Source organism: Xenopus laevis, chromosome 1L, assembly GCF_017654675.1.
Source record: "Xenopus laevis strain J_2021 chromosome 1L, Xenopus_laevis_v10.1, whole genome shotgun sequence".
Lineage (NCBI taxonomy): Eukaryota > Metazoa > Chordata > Amphibia > Anura > Pipidae > Xenopus > Xenopus laevis.
In genome coordinates, this window is record NC_054371.1 from 214,066,527 (window position 1) to 214,085,948 (window position 19,422).

General features: G+C 38.5%; 1 protein-coding gene across 4 annotated transcripts in view; it reads left to right on the top strand.

Moving 5' to 3' along the window:
* dab2.L (Dab, mitogen-responsive phosphoprotein, homolog 2 L homeolog) overlaps positions 1-19,422 on the top strand; it is an 83,084-nt gene that overhangs the window by 40,146 nt on the left and 23,516 nt on the right. For all 4 annotated transcript variants that reach the window (XM_041574273.1, XM_041574326.1, XM_041574306.1 and 1 more), the window contains 5 exon segments: positions 4,195-4,334; positions 5,064-5,162; positions 13,015-13,146; positions 13,683-13,766; positions 17,703-17,729. In XM_041574273.1, coding sequence (XP_041430207.1) covers positions 4,195-4,334; positions 5,064-5,162; positions 13,015-13,146; positions 13,683-13,766; positions 17,703-17,729 — 482 coding nt within the window.

The following is a 19,422-nucleotide window of genomic DNA, read 5'->3' on the forward strand; positions in this document are numbered from 1 at the left end:
TTATTTGTATTTGGGGTACGTTCTGGTGAGCCGTAATCAGATTTAGTTTGTCAGAAAAGGAATCACAATAAGTTGTTTTGTCTTTTTGTCATAACAAAGACAAACATTGTTCTAATCCCAGCTGTGTGCATTTAGAAAGAGATATTGTTTTGTAATTCCAAACAGCTGCTGCTGATGTTATTTTCATTCTTAAAAGCATATCATCTGCATTCATTCTATAGTTACCCCAGTTAATAAAAGAATGGATAATAACCTTAACATATTGGGCAGATTTACTAAAGTGGCCGTCGCTAATGAAAATTTGCCAAAAAGACAACCCGCAGGGACATTGGCAATTTAATAAAAGGCTTAGAGGACAATTCGCTAGCGTTAGAGTTCAGTTTTGCAAATTCATCAAAGTGCGAATTACTCTTTTTCGCCAGAGTCTGATTCGTCAGGTTATACCTGGGGAATTGATAAGATGAAGCTACATCCTTATCAATCTTATGTCAGTGACATCATATCCTGTATGCCGAAAAGTCATAAAAAAAAGTCATATTTCAAAGTGGGACTATGTTTACACATTGCAACAGTTAAATATATTTTTTTAATTTTTTTTAACCATTTGAAGATCAGGCCACATTTATTTTAGGGTGGGTTCATGTCTAGGAAACATCAAAAAAGGCTGGCACAAGCCAAACCACACCTGGTAGAAAAGCATTTTATTTTCCATAATTAAAAACAAAGGCCTGCCGCGTTTCGTGTCTGCTAGGGACACTTAGGGGCAGATTTATCAAGGGCCGAATTTCGAGGGGTTAATAGAATCGAATAGGGAATTCGGGCGAATTTACGCTAGGTAACAGCTTACAGCACACAGACACAGGCTCGGTGCTTGATCTCTGCTTACAGGGATAAGTGCAAGGGTTTTGCACTAATTCCCTACAGTAACATGGCAGTAGCTTCATTATATTGCCCTATATATGCACAGAAACATGCCATTGCTCAATCTGTTTGTCTTTTTAAAATCACATACTGTACCTCTGCCTTATTTGCTGAATGACTGTAAGTACCCAGGGAGGCCACGGAAATGTGAGAGTAAAACATACTTTAGAAAGATTTACTGTCTCTTGTCATGGTTAATAGCCTAGGCATTAGAATATCCCATTGCATGTAATGCAGACAGTCCTTATTTATTTTAAGCTCTGCAACATATCCATTTTTTACAAACAAATGAAATAAATGATTGAACTTTAAATTTTGTATTTACAAATATAATACAAGACTGATATATTCTTTTTTTTAACAACTCAAAATTTTTAGGTTTTTGGTAAAAAAAAACCCCCTCAAACTTTTCAAGATTTATTATACCCTTAAGCTGTAAATAGCTCAAATCCAAAAATTCTCCAACTAAAACCTGTTGAGGTCATGTAGGAGTCGGTGGCAGAGGTCCTTTGAACCTTTTGAAGATGTTAATAGCCTTCATGGGATTTGCTGGGATTCGCTCAAAAACTCAATTAATTCAAGCAATTCGATTTTTTTCCCATGGAAAACTCTATTAATTAGAATTTTTGAGTAAGGTTGATTCAAAGTTTTACTTAAATCTGAAAATATTCAAGTGGTGAGTGAGGTATAAAAAAATCTCACAAAGCTTTAAAAGTTGACCATTGAAAAACTCTATTGTAGCTAAACCCGATCACAGGCAGATTCAATTAATTGAGAAAAAGGTTTATCAGGTGAAAACTCATAGACAAGATTCAATTTGAGATGTAATTCAATTTTGGAAAATTATCTCGCAGTTTATCACGTGAAAACTCTATTGAAGTCTATGGGGAAAAAACTGTTACTGTATTAAAGAAGTTTTTTTTATCCTTGAGTTGAATCTTGTCCATGAGTTTTCATGTGATAAATCATGAGATAACCTTTTCTCACTAAATCGAATCTGGCCCCAAGTTTATCCCATTATCACCAGGATTTTTTTTAAAGATCACTAATGTATTAATGAAAACCTCTGAAACAAAACTTGATCACATTCCATCGTACTGTTTATTTGTAAAACTCCTGACTGTTTAAAAAAACTCAAAAAAAAAATAGCTTTAATGCTGAAAATATATTTTCCCATTGACTTACATAGAAGCTCGCCTCCTTTTAGTTGCCAGATTGGTAAATCTAGGAAATTTGATTTTGGAAACTGAAATTTGAATATATTCACTAATGTAGTTTTTATTTGCCGGGCTTTTCTTCAAGCATGGAATGATTTTTTTAATTTATTTTAAAAAAAGATGCTTTCAATTTGCTCAGTATCAATATTTATCAAATATAATTGACAAAAAAATGAACATTGCCCATTACCTTTTATGAGATTCCACATACCAGACATGATGCTATTTTAGCTGGTTTGGGATAGTGATTCCGGAATGCTTTGTTAGTGATAAATGCAGATATTGATTTTTATCAATGGATAAGCCATTAAAAGTGATTTCTCTCTTATGGAATACAGTAACTGAATCTAATTTGTTAAATCAGCCACTTAATATTGGTTTCATAAAGGCACATTGCTCCAAAAAAAATCCATTACAATTTTTTAGCTTACTATACTGTATCTCATCCTAATCATCCATTATTTCTTGTTTCACAACAAGAAATAATGATGTACACTAGGGGGCAGATTTATCAAGGGTCGAAGTGAATTCGAGGGAATTTTCGAAGTAAAAAAATTCGAAATTCAAAGTAATTTTTTGGATACTTCGACCATTGAATAGGATACTACGACTTCAAATTTACTTCGACTTCGATTCGAAGTAAAAATCGTTCGAATATTTGTCCATTTGATAATCGACAAATGAAACCTGCCGAAGTGCTATGTTAGCCTATGGGGACCTTCTACAACCATTTTCTAAGTCTTTACACATCGAAGTAAAATCATTCAATCGTACGCTAAAATCGTTCGAACGATTTTACTTGGATCGTTCGATGGCTAAATTCGGTGAAAAATACTTTGACATTCGAAGTCGAAGTATTTTAATTCAATGGTCGAATTTCGAAGTATTTTTTATTTCGAAATTCGACCCTTGAAAAATCTGCCCCTAACAATGAGCTCTTATTGGATTGTTTTAGGGGCACATTTACTTAGCTCGAGTGAAGGAATAGAATAAAAAATACTTGAATTTCGAAGTATTTTTTGGCTACTTCGACCATCGAATTGGCTACTTCGACCTTCGACTTCGATTCGAACTAAAAATCGTTCGACTATTCGACCATTCAATAGTCAAAGTACTGTCTCTTTAAAAAAAACTTCGACCATCTACTTCGCCACCTAAAACCTAACGAGCATCAATGTTAGCCTATGGGGAAGGTCCCCATAGGCTTTCTAGCCAATTTCTGATCGAAGGAAAATAGATCGATCAATGGATTAAAATCCTTCGAATCGTTCGATTCGAAGGATTTAATCGTTCGTGCGAACTAAGGAAATGCGGTAAATCCTTCGACTTCGATATTCGAAATCGAAGGATTTTACTTCGACGGTCGAATAACGAGGGTTAATTAACCCTCTATATTCAACCCTAAGTAAATGTGCCCCTTAATGTCAGGTAATGCATTGTAATTCCAGATTTGGAAAATTTCTTACAATTTTGGACATTTTAGAATTTCAGTACAGGTAATCCATTATCCAGAAAACTCTGAGTTACGGAAAGGCTGTCTCCCATAGACTCCATTTTATCCAAATAATCCAAATTTTTAAAACTGATTTCCTTTTTCTCTGTAATAATAAAACTAATACCTGTATATAATTAATCCTTATTGGAAACAAAACCAGCACCATTGGGTTTATTTAATATTTACATGAGTTTCTAGTAGAGTTAAGGTATGGAGATCCAAATTACAGCAAGAGCCATTATCCGGAAAACCCAAGGTCCCGAGCATTCTGCATAACCGGTCCCATACCTGTATAACCAAGAAATACAAAAGTATTTTCTATTTATGACTCAAATGGCCGATGCTTCTCTTTTAGTCTATGGCTGAGTCTGAGCTTTGTTTAGGCAGGGAATCTGGCATCTTTCACTCTTTCATCCAAGTTCACAGAAAATAATTGTTCCCTTGAATGTAAGACTTTTGATTTATAAAAAAAAAAGCAAAATGAATAGAAGGCGAAAGAGATACAATTTTCCCTTTCAAGTGTTCTGTTTTGAACTTTTTCTTCCTTACAATTTTTTTCAGGACCAGAAAAAACAGATGAATTCCTTTTGGCCAGATTCAAGGGAGATGGGGTGAGATATAAAGCCAAATTAATTGGCATTGATGATGTCCCTGAAGCCAGAGGAGATAAAATGAGCCAAGACTCCATGATGAAGCTTAAGGTAAACTCTCTAGTAAACAAAGTGCCGCTCACTGAGCATTTTCCATTCGTTGCCAAGTAAAATTCTCCTTTGTAATCAACTTTCATAAAGACTTTTCTAGTCTGCGTGTGGTCTCTTTGATTAAATGTCTTCTTCAAAGTGTCTAATCCTTGAGGTTGAGCTCTTTTCCCTGTATCTCTCGGAGTAATTAACATACTTTGAAAATAATTTAGTATACACCTCCAGCCCCAATTGCACATTTACCAGCTGGATCTTTGTGAGTAGGTGATAATGATGAGCTAAGAAGTACGTGTTCCTGCAGTTTCACCAGTAAAAACTTTAACTACAGTTTCACTTCAGTCTTTTTTATTGGTCTACGGAGAGCAAAATGTAGCGATGCGTCATACATGTTCATACGCATCTAATTGCAAGTTTGACTCCTGTTCCATTGTGCTTGAAACTTTTCTTTATCTTATTCAAAATGTTTGCATGTTTTTTCTGCTGACGGGAAATATTCAGCTTCAGTTTGTTTTTTTTCTTAAACATCGTCAGAAGATTATATAAAAATATTCAATATATATATATATATATATATATATATATATATATATATATATATATACACACAAAATGTATCTTTCTTAGGCAGATTTGTTACATTAAAAGCATTATTTTTAGAGTTTGTGATACGGCATGTTTCATTCCAAATGCGATTTGAATTTTATCTTTTATTTTTTTTTTCCCTGCTAGGGGATGGCTGTGGCGGCTCGTTCTCAGGGACAACATAAACAGAGAATTTGGGTCAACATTTCGCTTTCTGGAATAAAAATCATAGATGAGAAAACTGGAGTAAGTATTCCAATGTAATGTAAGTGTTTTGCATAATCTATCAGTTTTATGCAGAGCCTGGGTAGCGAAAAGAGAAAATGTTTTATGCTTTTCTTGTCCTTAGGTAAAATAGCTTCCTAAATAGTCCTAATAAGATGCTTTAGTGATCTGCTGTACTAATTGCATATGTATGCGGAGGGTGTTCAGCAGTGCTGGCTTCAGCACATTTATTTTTGGGCTCAGAGGAAGCAGGAGAATTTCTTTGCAGAACTCTGGCTTAAAGGAGATGGAAAGGTTAAAGGAACAGTAACACCAAAAAATTGTTTTAAAGTAATGAAAATATCATGTAGTGTTGCCCTGCACTGGTAAAACTGATCTGTTTGCTTTAGAAACACTACTATAGTTCATATAAACAAGCTGCTGTGGAGCAATGGCGGAAATTGAAAAACGGCACAGGTTAACTAATGGATAACAGATACCACCATTAGACAGACAGAGCTTATTTGCTATCTGCTGTATAACCTGAGCCTTTTCTCCTTTGAATGGCTGCCCCCATGGCTACACAGCAGCTTATTTATATAAACAATAGTAGTGTTTCTTAAGCAAACACATCAGTTTTACCAGTGCAGGGCAACACTGCATTATATTTTGATTACTTTAAAGGGATTCTGTCATCGGAAAGCATGTTTTTTTCAAAACACATCAGTTAATAGTGCTGCTCCAGCAGAATTTTGCACTGAAATCCATTTCTCAAAAGAGCAAACAGATTTTTTTATATTCAATTTTGAAATCTGACATGGGGCTACACATTTTGTCAATTTCCCAGCAGCCCCTGGTCATGTGACTTTAGGAGAGAAATGCTTTCTGGCAGGCTGCTGTTTTTCCTTCTCAATGTAACTGAATGTGTCTCAGTGGGACATGGGTTTTTACTATTGAGTGTTGTTCTTAGATCTACCAGGCAGCTGTTATCTTGTGTTAAGGTCCCCATAGACGCGACGATTCTTCTTGCCAAACGACCGATTTTAGGGAAGTCCGACCAATCCTTCGAAATTATCGTGCGGTTAGTGGTATTTGAACGATCGTACATCTTACGATTTTTCGGCCGACATCTGTCGGGAAATTGATCGGCCAGGTCAAAAAATCTTTGTCGGCCCCAGTGCAATCTCTCTATGTTTGCAGGGCCAAGCAGGCAGCTCCCCTTTGTTTTCCTGCCAAATTGGTCTTTTTAGTTGATGGTAAATTCGTACAATCGTACGATCGTTCTGAGAAGATATTGGTCTCACGATCAGGATCTGATCTTTTAAAAATCTCAACATCTATGGCCAGCTTTAGGGAGCTGCTATCTGGTTACCTTCCCATTGTTCTTTTGTTTGGCTGCTGGGGGGGAAAAGGGAGGGGGGTGATATCACTCCAATTTGCAGTACAGCAGTAAAGAGTGATTGAAGTTTATCAGAGCACAAGTCACATGACTTGGGGCAGCTGGGAAATTGACAATATGTCTAGCCCCATGTCAGATTTCAAAACTGAATATAAAAAATCTGTTTGCTCTTTTGAGAAATGGATTTCAGTGTAGAATTCTGCTGGAGCAGCACTATTAACTGATGTGTTTTGAAAAAAAATAATTTTCCCATGACAGTATCCCTTTAAAACACTTTTATTTTTTGACGTTACTGTTCCTTTAAAACTAAGTAAGCATTATCAGAAATGTCTATAGAAATACACCAGTAAACCCTCAAAGTAAAGCTGTTCTGACAAACAAAACAGCATTTCTTTACTTCTATTGTGTACTCATGGGCTTCTGTATCAGACTTCCTGTTTTCAGCATAAAACTCCAGGGCTAGGGCTTGAGCATGCTCAGTTTGCTCCTCTCCCCTCTCCCTTTCCCCCCTCCCTGCTGTAATCTGAGCCCAGAGCTATGAGTGAGCAGAGAGAGACTCAGGCAGGAAATGATGTCACAGCAAGCTAATATGGCAGCTGATATTCTAAACAAACTGAGACAGTGTCTAGAGCTGTTTATTCAGTTATAGAAAAAAATTCTAAAGAATAAAAATGGCGTTCTAGCTTGCACTGTTGTGGCTATTGGCAATATACTGCCTTTCCTTCTCCTTTAACTATAAAGAAAACATTAATTATTCAGTTGACTTCATCTTCCATTTATTTAGCATGTAAGGCATAAATGTATTTATATATAAATTGTATTAATGTATGCATATATTATCTTGATGCACAGGACAATTCCTTTCTGCAGTTGCATTTACACTAGAGGTTAATAGAATGTGCTGTTTCCCTTGGCAGCAGTAAGCATGAGATCTCCTAGGCTTCAATAGCACTGCCGTTAGTACTCTGAAATAGATGGTATCATTGTGGGCAGGGTTTTAGATTTGGCTTTACACAGTCAGTTCACTTGTTTGGCTCAAGGATGGTTTCAATGTGTGGATCTTGCATTTGGCCACCTAGATAAGTTAGACAAAATCTTAAGTTACTGCTGGTATTTTAATTTTAAATGATGTGGTTCAGTGGCATAACTAGATGCTACCGGGCCCCATAGCAAATTTAACTTAGGCCCCCAAAACTTTGGTAAATTGACATATTCTACCGAGAAATAGTGCAATTGTTAATTAATTAAGACCTTAATGGCCGGATAGAACTTTGGGTCACCCTTCAACCACAGGGGCTGCTTCCTCCACACCAGATGTGGTCTATTTATTTTCGGAATCACATTTTTGCAGAGATCCCTGTAAATTGCGGGGGGGGGATTGCAATTGCAGAATTTTTTGGCTGTTGTGGGTATTTTTTGTTGTGCAAAAAATACAAATCTGTGCAGGTTTTGGGTGATGATTTACAGCAAAATGCTATCTCAAAAATGAAAAAATCAGCCTCTAATGGCCATAGATAATATCATACAAAACGAATTTTCGTACGATATTTGGTGCCTTTATGGTGGGAAACGAGCCAACCGATATCAGGTGCGTTTGAAGGCACCCAAACATCGCCAATTGTCTGGGGCGATCCTAGGCATTTTGCTGCCTAAGGCGGCCTTCCTTTTGCCGCCCCCCATCCCTCTCCACGGCACTCACCTTTTCAGCGCTGGAGGGGGTCGGGGCAGGTCCACGTCGTGCCGGGGGGGGGGTTGGGGAAGGTCCACGCCACTTGCGGCAATTGCGCTCTCTGCACTAGAAGAGCCGAATTTCTGGGTTGAAAAACAGAAATTCGGCTCTTAGTTACCTGGAGCAACATTTTTGCCACCCCTGGCAACCAAGGGGGTGTCTCAACTCGCCTCATTGGTGGAGCGCCCCTGGCCATTGTTAGTGCTGAATCGTTAGATACAGTTAGAATGTTATTGTTTCTACCTGTATATCTGATGATTCAGCTCTACACATGTGTATTGAAACAAACGATCTTTCTTGGAAACATCTTTTCCAGTAAAGATCGTAATTGTTGCGTCTATGGCCACCTAAAGTGTTATTCCATAACTTTTTTCTTAAAGTTGTGAAAGTTTCCCTAGTTTTAATGAATTCATTGGTTTCAGTGGGTGAGATTTTTGTTTGACAATTGTTGTTCCCAAGACAAAATCCAAAATTTGTTCTTAGTAGGGTCAATGCAGTACATGAAGTTTGCGCCACAGAAAAACTCAATGACATAGAAATAGAGAGAGAGTGAATTCATCAGTTCACAAAACAGCTGGAAACAAATAACGTAACATTTGGCAAGTTCTCTGGCCACCTGGAACGTGGTGTTCCAGAAAGGGAAACATAGTTCTCTATTATGACTGGACACTTTTGCCGTGAAATGTTTACAATTTTTTTGGAAGATTCACATCTGTTTAAATATTGTGTTGAGCAACAGAGAGAATTCGTGGGAGATTCTCATTTACAGGCATGCAAAACAAGTTTTATGTTTCTTCAGCTTTGTCTTAAGGGTAACAAGAAAAGAGAAACATATTCCTCATTACAAGAAAGTGTGCGGGTTCTTTTGTTTAGGTAATGTAAAATTGTTAGATCTGTTTCTGTACAATGTGTTCTATTGTAATTTATATAATTTAAAATGATGGCACTGAGCACTTTTAGACTGCCACCCATAACATTTAACCACTTTAGGCCCAGTCCTTTGTGGCCTTCCCAAAATTCCAGGCCTGGTACTAGCTGTGTTAGGTGTTCACAGTCAATCAGAAGTGGAAAAGTTTCAGGTACATGTTGAGTCATTAAGCTCTGTCGGGCCTGAACATGTGACTCACTGCCATCTCACAATGGCTTCAGCCAGGCAACACATGGTTAAATTTACTAAACTGGCTATGTTTACCTATTAAAATACTGGATAATTTTTGTTTCAGCAGTTTTATGCCAAACTGTCATTGCCAAATCGACTGATAGGAATGATCGGATTATCCACTGGGGCCTAGAGAGACCTGTAAGACCACATTAACATGCTGATGTGATCCTGCTGTCAACCCTGATTATCAGCCAGATACATAGGCCAATAAGTTGCCAACTAAGTCTGGAGGGACAGAGTCAACAGATTTGTTAGCCATGCAAGGCCAGAACTAAGGATATATAGAAGAGGTGCATGCCTAGGTGTAGCAGTGGTAGGGTGCGCTAGGTTCATACTTCTTCTGCTTGTCTGTTTACTTCTAGTTTGGACAATGGTTGACTTACAGAACTGACTGGTACTGGAGAGAGCACTTGCTCACACTGACAATTATGAGCATGAAATGTTCGTGCGACATTCCCCCACCACCCTTGTAGGCCATTCTAACTTGGCTCATCACTGGGGCCATGTATTCTCATCACTGGGGCCATGTATTCTCACCTTTATGCTACATGGGTCTGTTCAATTGCTCTCTTCAGAAGAAACAACTTAACCTTTTTATGTGCAGAGTGTCAACAGTCAATGTATGTCCCATGATAGTTTACTGATATTTAAAGGGGAATGCAATTAAAAGTTGCAAGCATTATTTAAAATGGCATATTTGCGAATTATTAGCACTGCTCTCAATGTAAAATCATTCGCTGGAGAATATTACTTTGCGCATTATCGTTAAGCAATGGTTTAGCATTAATACCTGCTCTGGAGTTTCATTAAATATTTTGTTGCGAAAAACTCTTTGCTTTTGAGAAATTTTATTACATATACTGCAAATGTTTGAAAAAGCCATTTGCTCGCAAACTTTCCAATGAAGTTGTTAAGGTCTATAATCCGTCAAAAAGGACGCAAACATGGTCGCTAACATTCGCAAGCGTAATTGCACAGGTCTTTTCCTCAAGCGAAACATATATTCCCCCATCAGTGCACTAAATCAGTTGTTCTGCTGAAGGCAGGCTGACATGAGTCTAAGCTGAGTTATAGAGCCTGCCTAAATGTGGAACTACTTTGCATCCCTTATGTAGGAAGCCTCCCAACTACACATAAATGCCATGGAGGCACTCCTTTGTAATATACAGGTTCTATATAAATAACAATTACATTTTTTCTTTATCTATGTATGCAGATTAGGGATGCACCGAATCCAGGATTCGGTTTGGGATTCGGCCAGGATTCAGCCTTTTTCAGCAGGATTCGGCCGAATCCTTCTGCCCGCCCGAACCGAATCTGAATTCTAATTTGCATATGCAAATTAGGGGTGGGGAGGGAAATTGTGTAACTCTTTGTCACAAAACCTAATGCAGATTAATATTTGAACAACAGGAACATGGAATAATTATTTATTTAAAAAACAGATGTCTATCAAGGCATTTGAATTGTATCTGTTTCTATTACTCAAGAACAGCCCAAATCCTTATGGGCGTCTTTTTTTGCAGTTGACTTTGGCCCTAGATTACCATTCTTGCATCAAATAAATATTCTTTCATGATGTGCCTTGCTAAACTGACACCCAAACGTTTTCGGAATCTAACCAACACGCTGATTCTGCAGAGACCTCCTCCACTAGTGAAGAATTCCACATATGTTCCTCTGACTGTGGCAAAGCCTTTACAGAGTTAGGGATGACAGTGCCCTCCTTCTATTGCACATGATTTTCTTGTGTCCTGTGTTGGTGATGAAAGGATCTGTAGAGAGGTTATTGTACTGACCCTCCCTGGAGCCTGTAAGGAAGTTTCTTTTCTCAGCAGAGGCAACCTAGTGATTTTAATGAGAATTTTGTTTTGCTTTCTGATGGAGAGGGAATTTGGGAATGTGTTGGACTTGATGAACTGGTAACTTTATTTTATCATCATGAGAAGATACTTCTTTGCCCCAGAAGTTAAGGATACTCAGAAGTAAAACACATTTTGCTACGGGCAGTTGTTTATTCTCCAAGGCTACTGTTACAGAAACAATATATAAATAGTGGAAACAGACTTGAATTCCATGTCTATATCTTCTATTTAAAAATAATCCTAACTGTCTATATTGATATCAAAAATTATAGACAGCATCATTTTGGTAAAAGTAGATTTTGAATTTTGAGGACTTTGACATAGCTGTAAATTTTCAATTAGATCTGTGTTTTTTTATTGTGTATTATTTATTTCCACACAACATAAGAATAAATATGAAGAAGAATCGTCAAATAGGCTAATATGAATTTCTCCTTTAAAAGACTTGTAGATGCCCAAGCAGTGACTTCATTGAGAGGATAGAGTGCTACCAACAGGGCAGCACCATCAAAAATAGATGACTTATTCCATCAAAGCATAAGCGGGGCTGTAAAATAAAGACAATGAATACAAAAGGTTCTTTGAGCACCAATATCAGACAGGTCAACAAGAATCTGAAGGCCATTAGACCAGTCATAGCAGTCATTGTTCCTTAATGGCACCCACACAAGAATTGCAGTGTTCAAAATATCTCCAAAAAATCGAGGTATTTATTGTGCCATTCACATGTCAGAATTTATGAAATTGAATCTTTTTTTGAAACAGGTGAAATATAAATTGGAATTGGGTCCCTCAAACATTTACTTGTGCTTCAAAACAATGAATTTAGCATCAATATATCTAACTTTAGGCAGAGGGTAATTTTTGTGTTGGGGAGGCAAGTTATAGACATTCTCTAATAGTGTCCCAGGGCCAATTCATGTATAACACCACATAACACAATATAAAACATATAAAATACCCCAGAACACATAGCAGGATAAATACAGTGCCAATTTTATATAAAATACCCCAGAACACATTGCAGGATAAATACAGTGCCAATTCTATATAAAATACCCCAGAACACATGGCAGGATAAATACAGTGCCAGTTCTATATAAAATACCCCAGAACACATAGCAGGATAAATACAGTGCCAATTCTATATAAAATACCCCAGAACACATAGCAGGATAAATACAGTGCCAGTTCTATATAAAATACCCCAGAACACATGGCAGGATAAACACAGTGCCAGTTCTATATAAAATACCCCAGAACACATGGCAGGATAAACACAGTGCCAGTTCTATATAAAATACCCCAGAACACATGGCAGGATCAATACAGTGCCAATTCTATATAAAATACCCCAGAACACATGGCAGGATAAACACAGTGTATAATCATCTGCCTACCCCAAGTTTGGTTGGGGGAGCAACTGCTTCAATTTCTCATGCTCCACCTGTCCAGCTCCTTTCATCCTCCTTTAATGGGGCACCATAAAATGGGTGGGGGCCTTGGGCGTTCCAGATACTGTAGAGCAGTGCCGTTGTACTAGTTATACAACAAGTGCATTTACAGGCATAAGGCATTTACAAATAAGTGTTGCTTGCTATTGTTTTTTTTTTTAAGTTACAAAAATGCTGATTACTTTCCAATGGAAACAATTACATATGCACTGTTAAGCATGATTATATTAAAAAAAAGAAATGAATTGTGTTTGCACTTTTATTTAATTAAATTTCTTGTCCTAGGTAATAGAGCATGAACATCCCGTTAATAAAATTTCATTCATTGCTCGGGACGTGACGGATAACCGCGCATTCGGATATGTTTGTGGAGCAGAAGGGCAGCACCAGTTTTTTGCAATAAAGACGGCCCAGCAGGTATGTTGTGAGAGACCCTGGCTGACTCTAGTGCTTATCCGTTTATTCTTACTGACCAATCAACTCATCCTCTCTAGTGAATTCTAGGTGGCTGCAGGGTACTACAGGTATGGGAGCCATTATTCGGACAGCAGAAAGCTCCGAACTATGGGAGGGCCATCTCATAATTCTTATTTTTAAAAACGATTTACTTTGTACCTGATCCAAAATAAGATATAATTCATCCTTATTGGTGGCAAACCAATCCTATTGGGTTTAATTTATTTAAGTGATTTTTAATCCAAATTACAGAAAACCCTCAGGTCCTACGCATTCTGGATAACAGGTTCCACACCTGTTTTACACATGTAATGCCACAAGGGGGCACCACAGTACCTACTCCGGATTCTGCCTTACAAGGGAGGTGCTGGTACATTAAATAAGCTCAAGAGATGTCACCACTGACAGTTTAGAAGCCTCATGCAACAGGCCACCATAGATAGTTGGATATATTGAATAAAATAAGCAAATAAATGACAGAGTCTCCTTTCCCTCAGGCTGAACCTTTGGTTGTCGACCTAAAAGATCTTTTCCAAGTCATCTATAACATAAAGAAAAGAGAGGATGAAGACAAAAAGAGGGTGAGTGTTGCACAGAGACAGGAAGTTTGGATTCACCTATTTGTCATGATCTAGTTTACTGGAGCCTCCAGGGCCGGATTTACATAGTGGGCGCCCCTGGGCCCACTACCGTTCGTCATCCCTGTCCCCTCCAGGGGATTCGCGCATGTGAAATTTTAAAAATTGAATGTATCTCCAGCGCATTCCCAGTGTTTTTGAACCAATGTGGGTGTGGTTAGGCAGCATGCCGCCCCCCTAAAATCCTGCCGCCCTAGGCCCGGGCCTTTGTGGCCTTTCCACAAATCCAGGCCTGGGAGCTTCCCGTTAGCTACCTTTTATACAAAGAAGCTTCCGGCACAGGTAACCTGCAGAAGAAGAATGTGTTTCCTAGCAGGGATTGTGCTGTATTTTTTCAAGTGGACCATTTGTTTCTAAAATTATTATTTAGCTCTGATATGATGTGAGCTGGAACCTGTCTTTAAGGGTACAAATAAACCAAGCAACAAACTACAACGCTATGGAGCGATGGTGTGGAACAGCGTGCATAATATATTCTATTGCACAATATTAATTCCTCCCAATCACGCTGGTATATAATTGCCCTTTAATTCAGAGGAACATATAATAATATAAAAGAGTGTTGCCTCTATCAGCGTCTCCCAGAGAGAGCTATGGGTAAATTTGCTAGACAATCTGTCATGTTTTTTGCACTTTGCCCCCTGCACTAGGAGAGAAATTGTTGCTGGTGTCTGGGCTCAAAACCAGTGTAAAGAGACTTGCGGTCACTGTGAATACAGCACTGCCTGCATTTGGTAATGCTGTATTCAGGCAGAGGCATATAGACACCCCCTCCCACCCCTAACTTGCATGTCATTAAAGGAGAACTAAACCATAAAAATGAATATGGCTAAAAATGCCATATTTTATATACTGAGCTTATTGCACCAGCCTAAAGTTTCAGCTTGTCAATAGCAGCAATGATCCAGGACTTCAAACTTGTCACAGGGGGTCACCATCTTGGAAAGTGTCTGTGACACTCACATGCTCAGTGGGCTCTGAGCAGCTGTTGAGAAGCTAAGCTTAGGGCTCGTCACTAATTATCCAGCAGAAAATGAGGTTGGTCTGTAATATAAGCTGATGCTACAGGGCTGATTATTAAATTCTGATGCTAATTGCACTCGTTTCTGTGCTGCCATGTAGTAATTATCTGTATTAATTACTAATCAGCCTTTTATTGTGACATTTCTATTCTATGTGTACTGTATATTATGAGTGGGTCCCTAAGCTCAGTAAGTGACAGCAGCACAGAGCATGTGCAGTGAATCAGCAGAAAAGAAGATGGGGAGCTACTGGGGCATCTTTGGAGACACAGATCTTTACTGCTAAAGGGCTGTGGTTGCCTTGGACTGGTACAGAAGCCCAAAACATAATGTACAACATTTCTAGCTACTTCTTTAGTTAAGCTTTAGTTCTCCTTTAAGAAGGGCAAGTTAAGGATCACATGTGAGACACAGCTGCCTTGCAACTGCTGGAGCTTCATTCATAAGACCCTAGAGCACATTCTGTATAAAATTAGCATTTAGGGGTGCAGTTTTTAGGGATGCAATTTTGGGCCCCAGTAGTAACCAGCTGCCATCTGTCAATTTGTGAACAAGACAGTCTGATTTTCACATGGGATCTCCAGTTGCCAATTATTATGTCTCAGTTCTTCATTATGAAAAATCCAAGGTGTTTGTTATTTCTTGAGCTGGACAGGTCACCAGGAGTCCATTATGCAGGAGGAATATCCGTGCTCTGGAAATGAATGACTTAGCTTGCAAGGACCAAATGTAGAAGCTTCAATTTCCCTGAATTAGTTAAAAAAAAATAACAGATCAGAATTTTCACGATTAAAACAAGAGACAAAGTATGTTTAGCGCGAGTCTGTTCACTGCACTCACATTGAACTAGGGAGTGTCCTGCCCCTTTATTATACTGCACATTGGATTGTTTTATAGCACGATTTGTTTTTAATAACACGTTTATTTTATACCCAGCAGCTACGGATAAAGGCAGTACCAGTTAAATTCTGCAGGATTATGGAGGAAATGATGATGGCTTATCATAAATGACAGAGCAAACATGCAAATCCTCCAGCGCTGCAATGGGAATAGCAAGAAGTTTGAGTGTTCCCAGTGGTCTAGATTTTCTCCCTTATGCCTGACATTCTTGTATCAGATATGGGGAAGAATAGTTAAGCAAAATACAATATAATATTCCTTTGTCTAAATTTTTCTTTTAGCAGTAACCCTTTAAGCAAATGTTCTGAGTGCCCCCTAGTGGACACATTAATATTAACCAGAAGGAATTTGTAGGGATGTGTAGTGTAAGGTCTACATGTCTACGTGGGTAATATATTAAATGGTCTTACGTTTTTAACTTGTCTAATAACCCATAGCAACCAATCAATTTAATAGTCAGCTGTTTGAAAACAAACATGTAATTGGTTGTTATGGGTGAGTGAATGTGGGCAAACATAAGACTTTTTATACATCACCCCCAAATTACCGTAAAATACTTGGCAACCTATAGAACATACAATGTGTCGGTGAGAGCCAATTAATTTTATGCAGATAAATAGTACTTGTTTTTGTAAATGCATATTTAGCTCTGTTAACCTTTTGATGGCTACCACAAAGTCTGCACTAGGTCTAGTAACCCATAGCAACCAAACAGCAAGCAGTATTTACTGGTCACCTGTTTAATAGCAAACTGTTTGCAAGGGGCCACTAAGCCTGGTTTAAATTTAGCAGCTTTTATTTCATCAACTTTTTATATCTATGAGAAAATATGAATTAATGAGATAGGCCCTGGGATAGAGTTCTACAGCGGGTCGGTTACCCGCAAAAACCTGCGGTACCCTGCGGGTTGGGGTTAGAAGTTCCAGATGAGGGTATAGACGCGGATCGGCAGTTCTGCGGGTCGCGGGTCTTCTCAATAGCGATTTTTACTCCTTTTTCCGCATCATGTCTACTTCCGATGATGTCACTTCCAGTTTACAATGACAGCACTTCCTGATTCTTGATGGTCAGTGGGTCGCGGGTCCGGATTGTGGATAAGGTCATTGCGGGTCGGGTCAGGCAGCGGGTCCAAGCGGGTGAGAATGCAGGTTGCTAGTCCGGTTTGCGGATTGCCAGTTGCGGGTATGGGTCGGGTACAGGTTCCAAAAAAATGGACCTGCGCAGGAGCTCTTCTACGCATCTTTATCATAAAAACGGTATGGAATATATTTCATAAACTCACAGTAACATATAAGCATCGTTTGTAAAGCTTTCTACTTGCTGTGGACACCACCCCTATATCTATGGAACAACCCCGGTGCCAACACCTTACAGTCCTATAGTCCCTTTGTTAGGCTACACCTATACCATAAATATATGTGTTGAACCATCTATCCAGTGTTCATGTTGGGATCAATATCCAGTTCACTGATTAAACAGGCTTACACATCTTAATATATAGTGGATAATGTACCCCCTACTGTAATTTATAAACATATTATATCACCGAGGAGTTATGTGACCATATAAAGGCCGAAGGCAGAGTGCTTTTATACAGGTCAGATAACCCCGAGGTGACTTCTAATATTTTTAAAAATTTCAGTAGGGGGTACATTATGCATTATAATCTACATTTTGTGTGAAATGTCGGGAGGGGAGGGGAGGGGGTTGGCGTCCAATTCTGGTCGCCGGCGTCCAATTTGGGCCGCCAGCGTCCAATTTGGGGGCACCAGCATTCAATTTGTTATAAACAACGCGTTCTGATGTCAGAACTCACCGTTTATAAGGATACATTTACAGTCTGGTCCCATAGGGAAATGAACAGACTGTAGATTATATATATATATTTATATTCTAAATGTATTCATCTATACTTGTTTTATCAGCAATTGTAATATGTATTTTCTTTTTTATGTAGAGCGATGAAAGCAGTCAGCCTTTAGAGGTAAGATTATTATCCATTATTAAGGCCTGAACTACACAAGCACTTTTGTAGGATAGTGTTGGATAGACAAAACGCATCCTACAAGTCTGATGTTGTCGTGTGGGTTAAAATACAATGGGACTGATACAAAAATCGGATGTGTAAACTACATGTAAAATTTTCCATCCAACATGACACGACTGTCGCATGTGAATGCTGCATGCTGCGTCTTCATCCGACAAGATAAAAACGGATGGTGTCGGAAAAGACTGTTTTTTCCTCATTGAAATCTATTGACTGTCGGATGTAAACGCATGAACTAAAGACTCCATCCGACTTATCTGATCCAACTTTACATTCTAGTCTAAGAGCATCAGATTTTGTAGCATCCTACAAAAAGCTTGTGCTGTTGCATGTTGTTGCGCGGCATAGTGTGGTGTTGCATCGAGGATCAGATAATATCGCACCCACAAAATCTGATAGTTCTTCCATTTTACATTGCTTTGTGGGAGATGTTAACTACTCTGACATATTCAAACCAGGGTCATTGTGACCTGGATCCAATAAATCAGCATATTTTGAATAAAATTTGGCCTACGTCTCTGCCAGCTTTAAAGATCTGGCTTCAAACTTCTAATTTAGCAGTGCCCTCCTGCCGGGGGTTCCCAATTATCAGTAAATGGTCACCTGGCCCCCCTAGGTGGTGGGTGCTCCCAACAAGTAAAATGGGGTCCCACAATTTTATTTATTTGATTAGACCTGTAGCTATATCATTAAAAAACCCAGTAATGGTATCAGTTGGAAGGCAAACGTTTTTCCTTGGTCTATTATGTAATGGAATGAATTTATAATTCGATTACTCAGACCATTCATTCTTTTGGGGTCTGAGATGTGTTTGAGTGTGGTTAAAGGGCATGTAAAGGCAAAAAAATAAAATTCCATTTTTACTTTCTTTAGTGAAAAAGAAACCTATCTCCAATACACTTTAATTAAAGTACTGTTTTTATAAGAAACCTGACTGTATGCAATGAAATTCCCCCTTCATTTACTGCTGTGGATAGGAATTGTCAGACGGTCCCTAACTGCTCTGCAGGGAAACAATCATACTTATGAACAGCAGGGGGAGCCCCCACCTTACTTCCCAGCCAGAACTCAAGCAGCTTTGTTTGTAGAGCAGTCGTGGACTGTATAGAGATTTGTATTGGATATTATTTTTGCCTTTACATCCCCTTTACTGTTTCCAACTCCAGCTGCAGGGACAAAGATCATGGAGCCAGATTTAAACAGATAAACTGGGAATCTATTTGAGGGATTGTTTTGCTGCAGCCACTGGTTCTGCAGAGTTGCAGAAAGTTTATATTAAACAATACAAAAACTATAAAATCCACATTAGATTACATGACAACACAGGACCCAGTGCAGTCTGTATATGCTGATTATTAATCAGTCTTGCTGTATCGGCTTCTGGCAGATATTATTTGACTTGTGCTGTTTTGATAATTTATGACGATCCCTAAGCAGCCCAGACCACACTGAGCATGTGCACAGTCTTGGTCTTGCAAAGATGTTTAACAAAGTTACAAAATGGTGACCCCCTGTGGCCAACTTTGAATGCATAAATCATTTGTTTTATTAGGTGTGTGGTACAGTAACTTAATGTTTATGTTTAGTATACAAAATACAGCATTTCTAGCCTTATTCTAACTTAGACTTT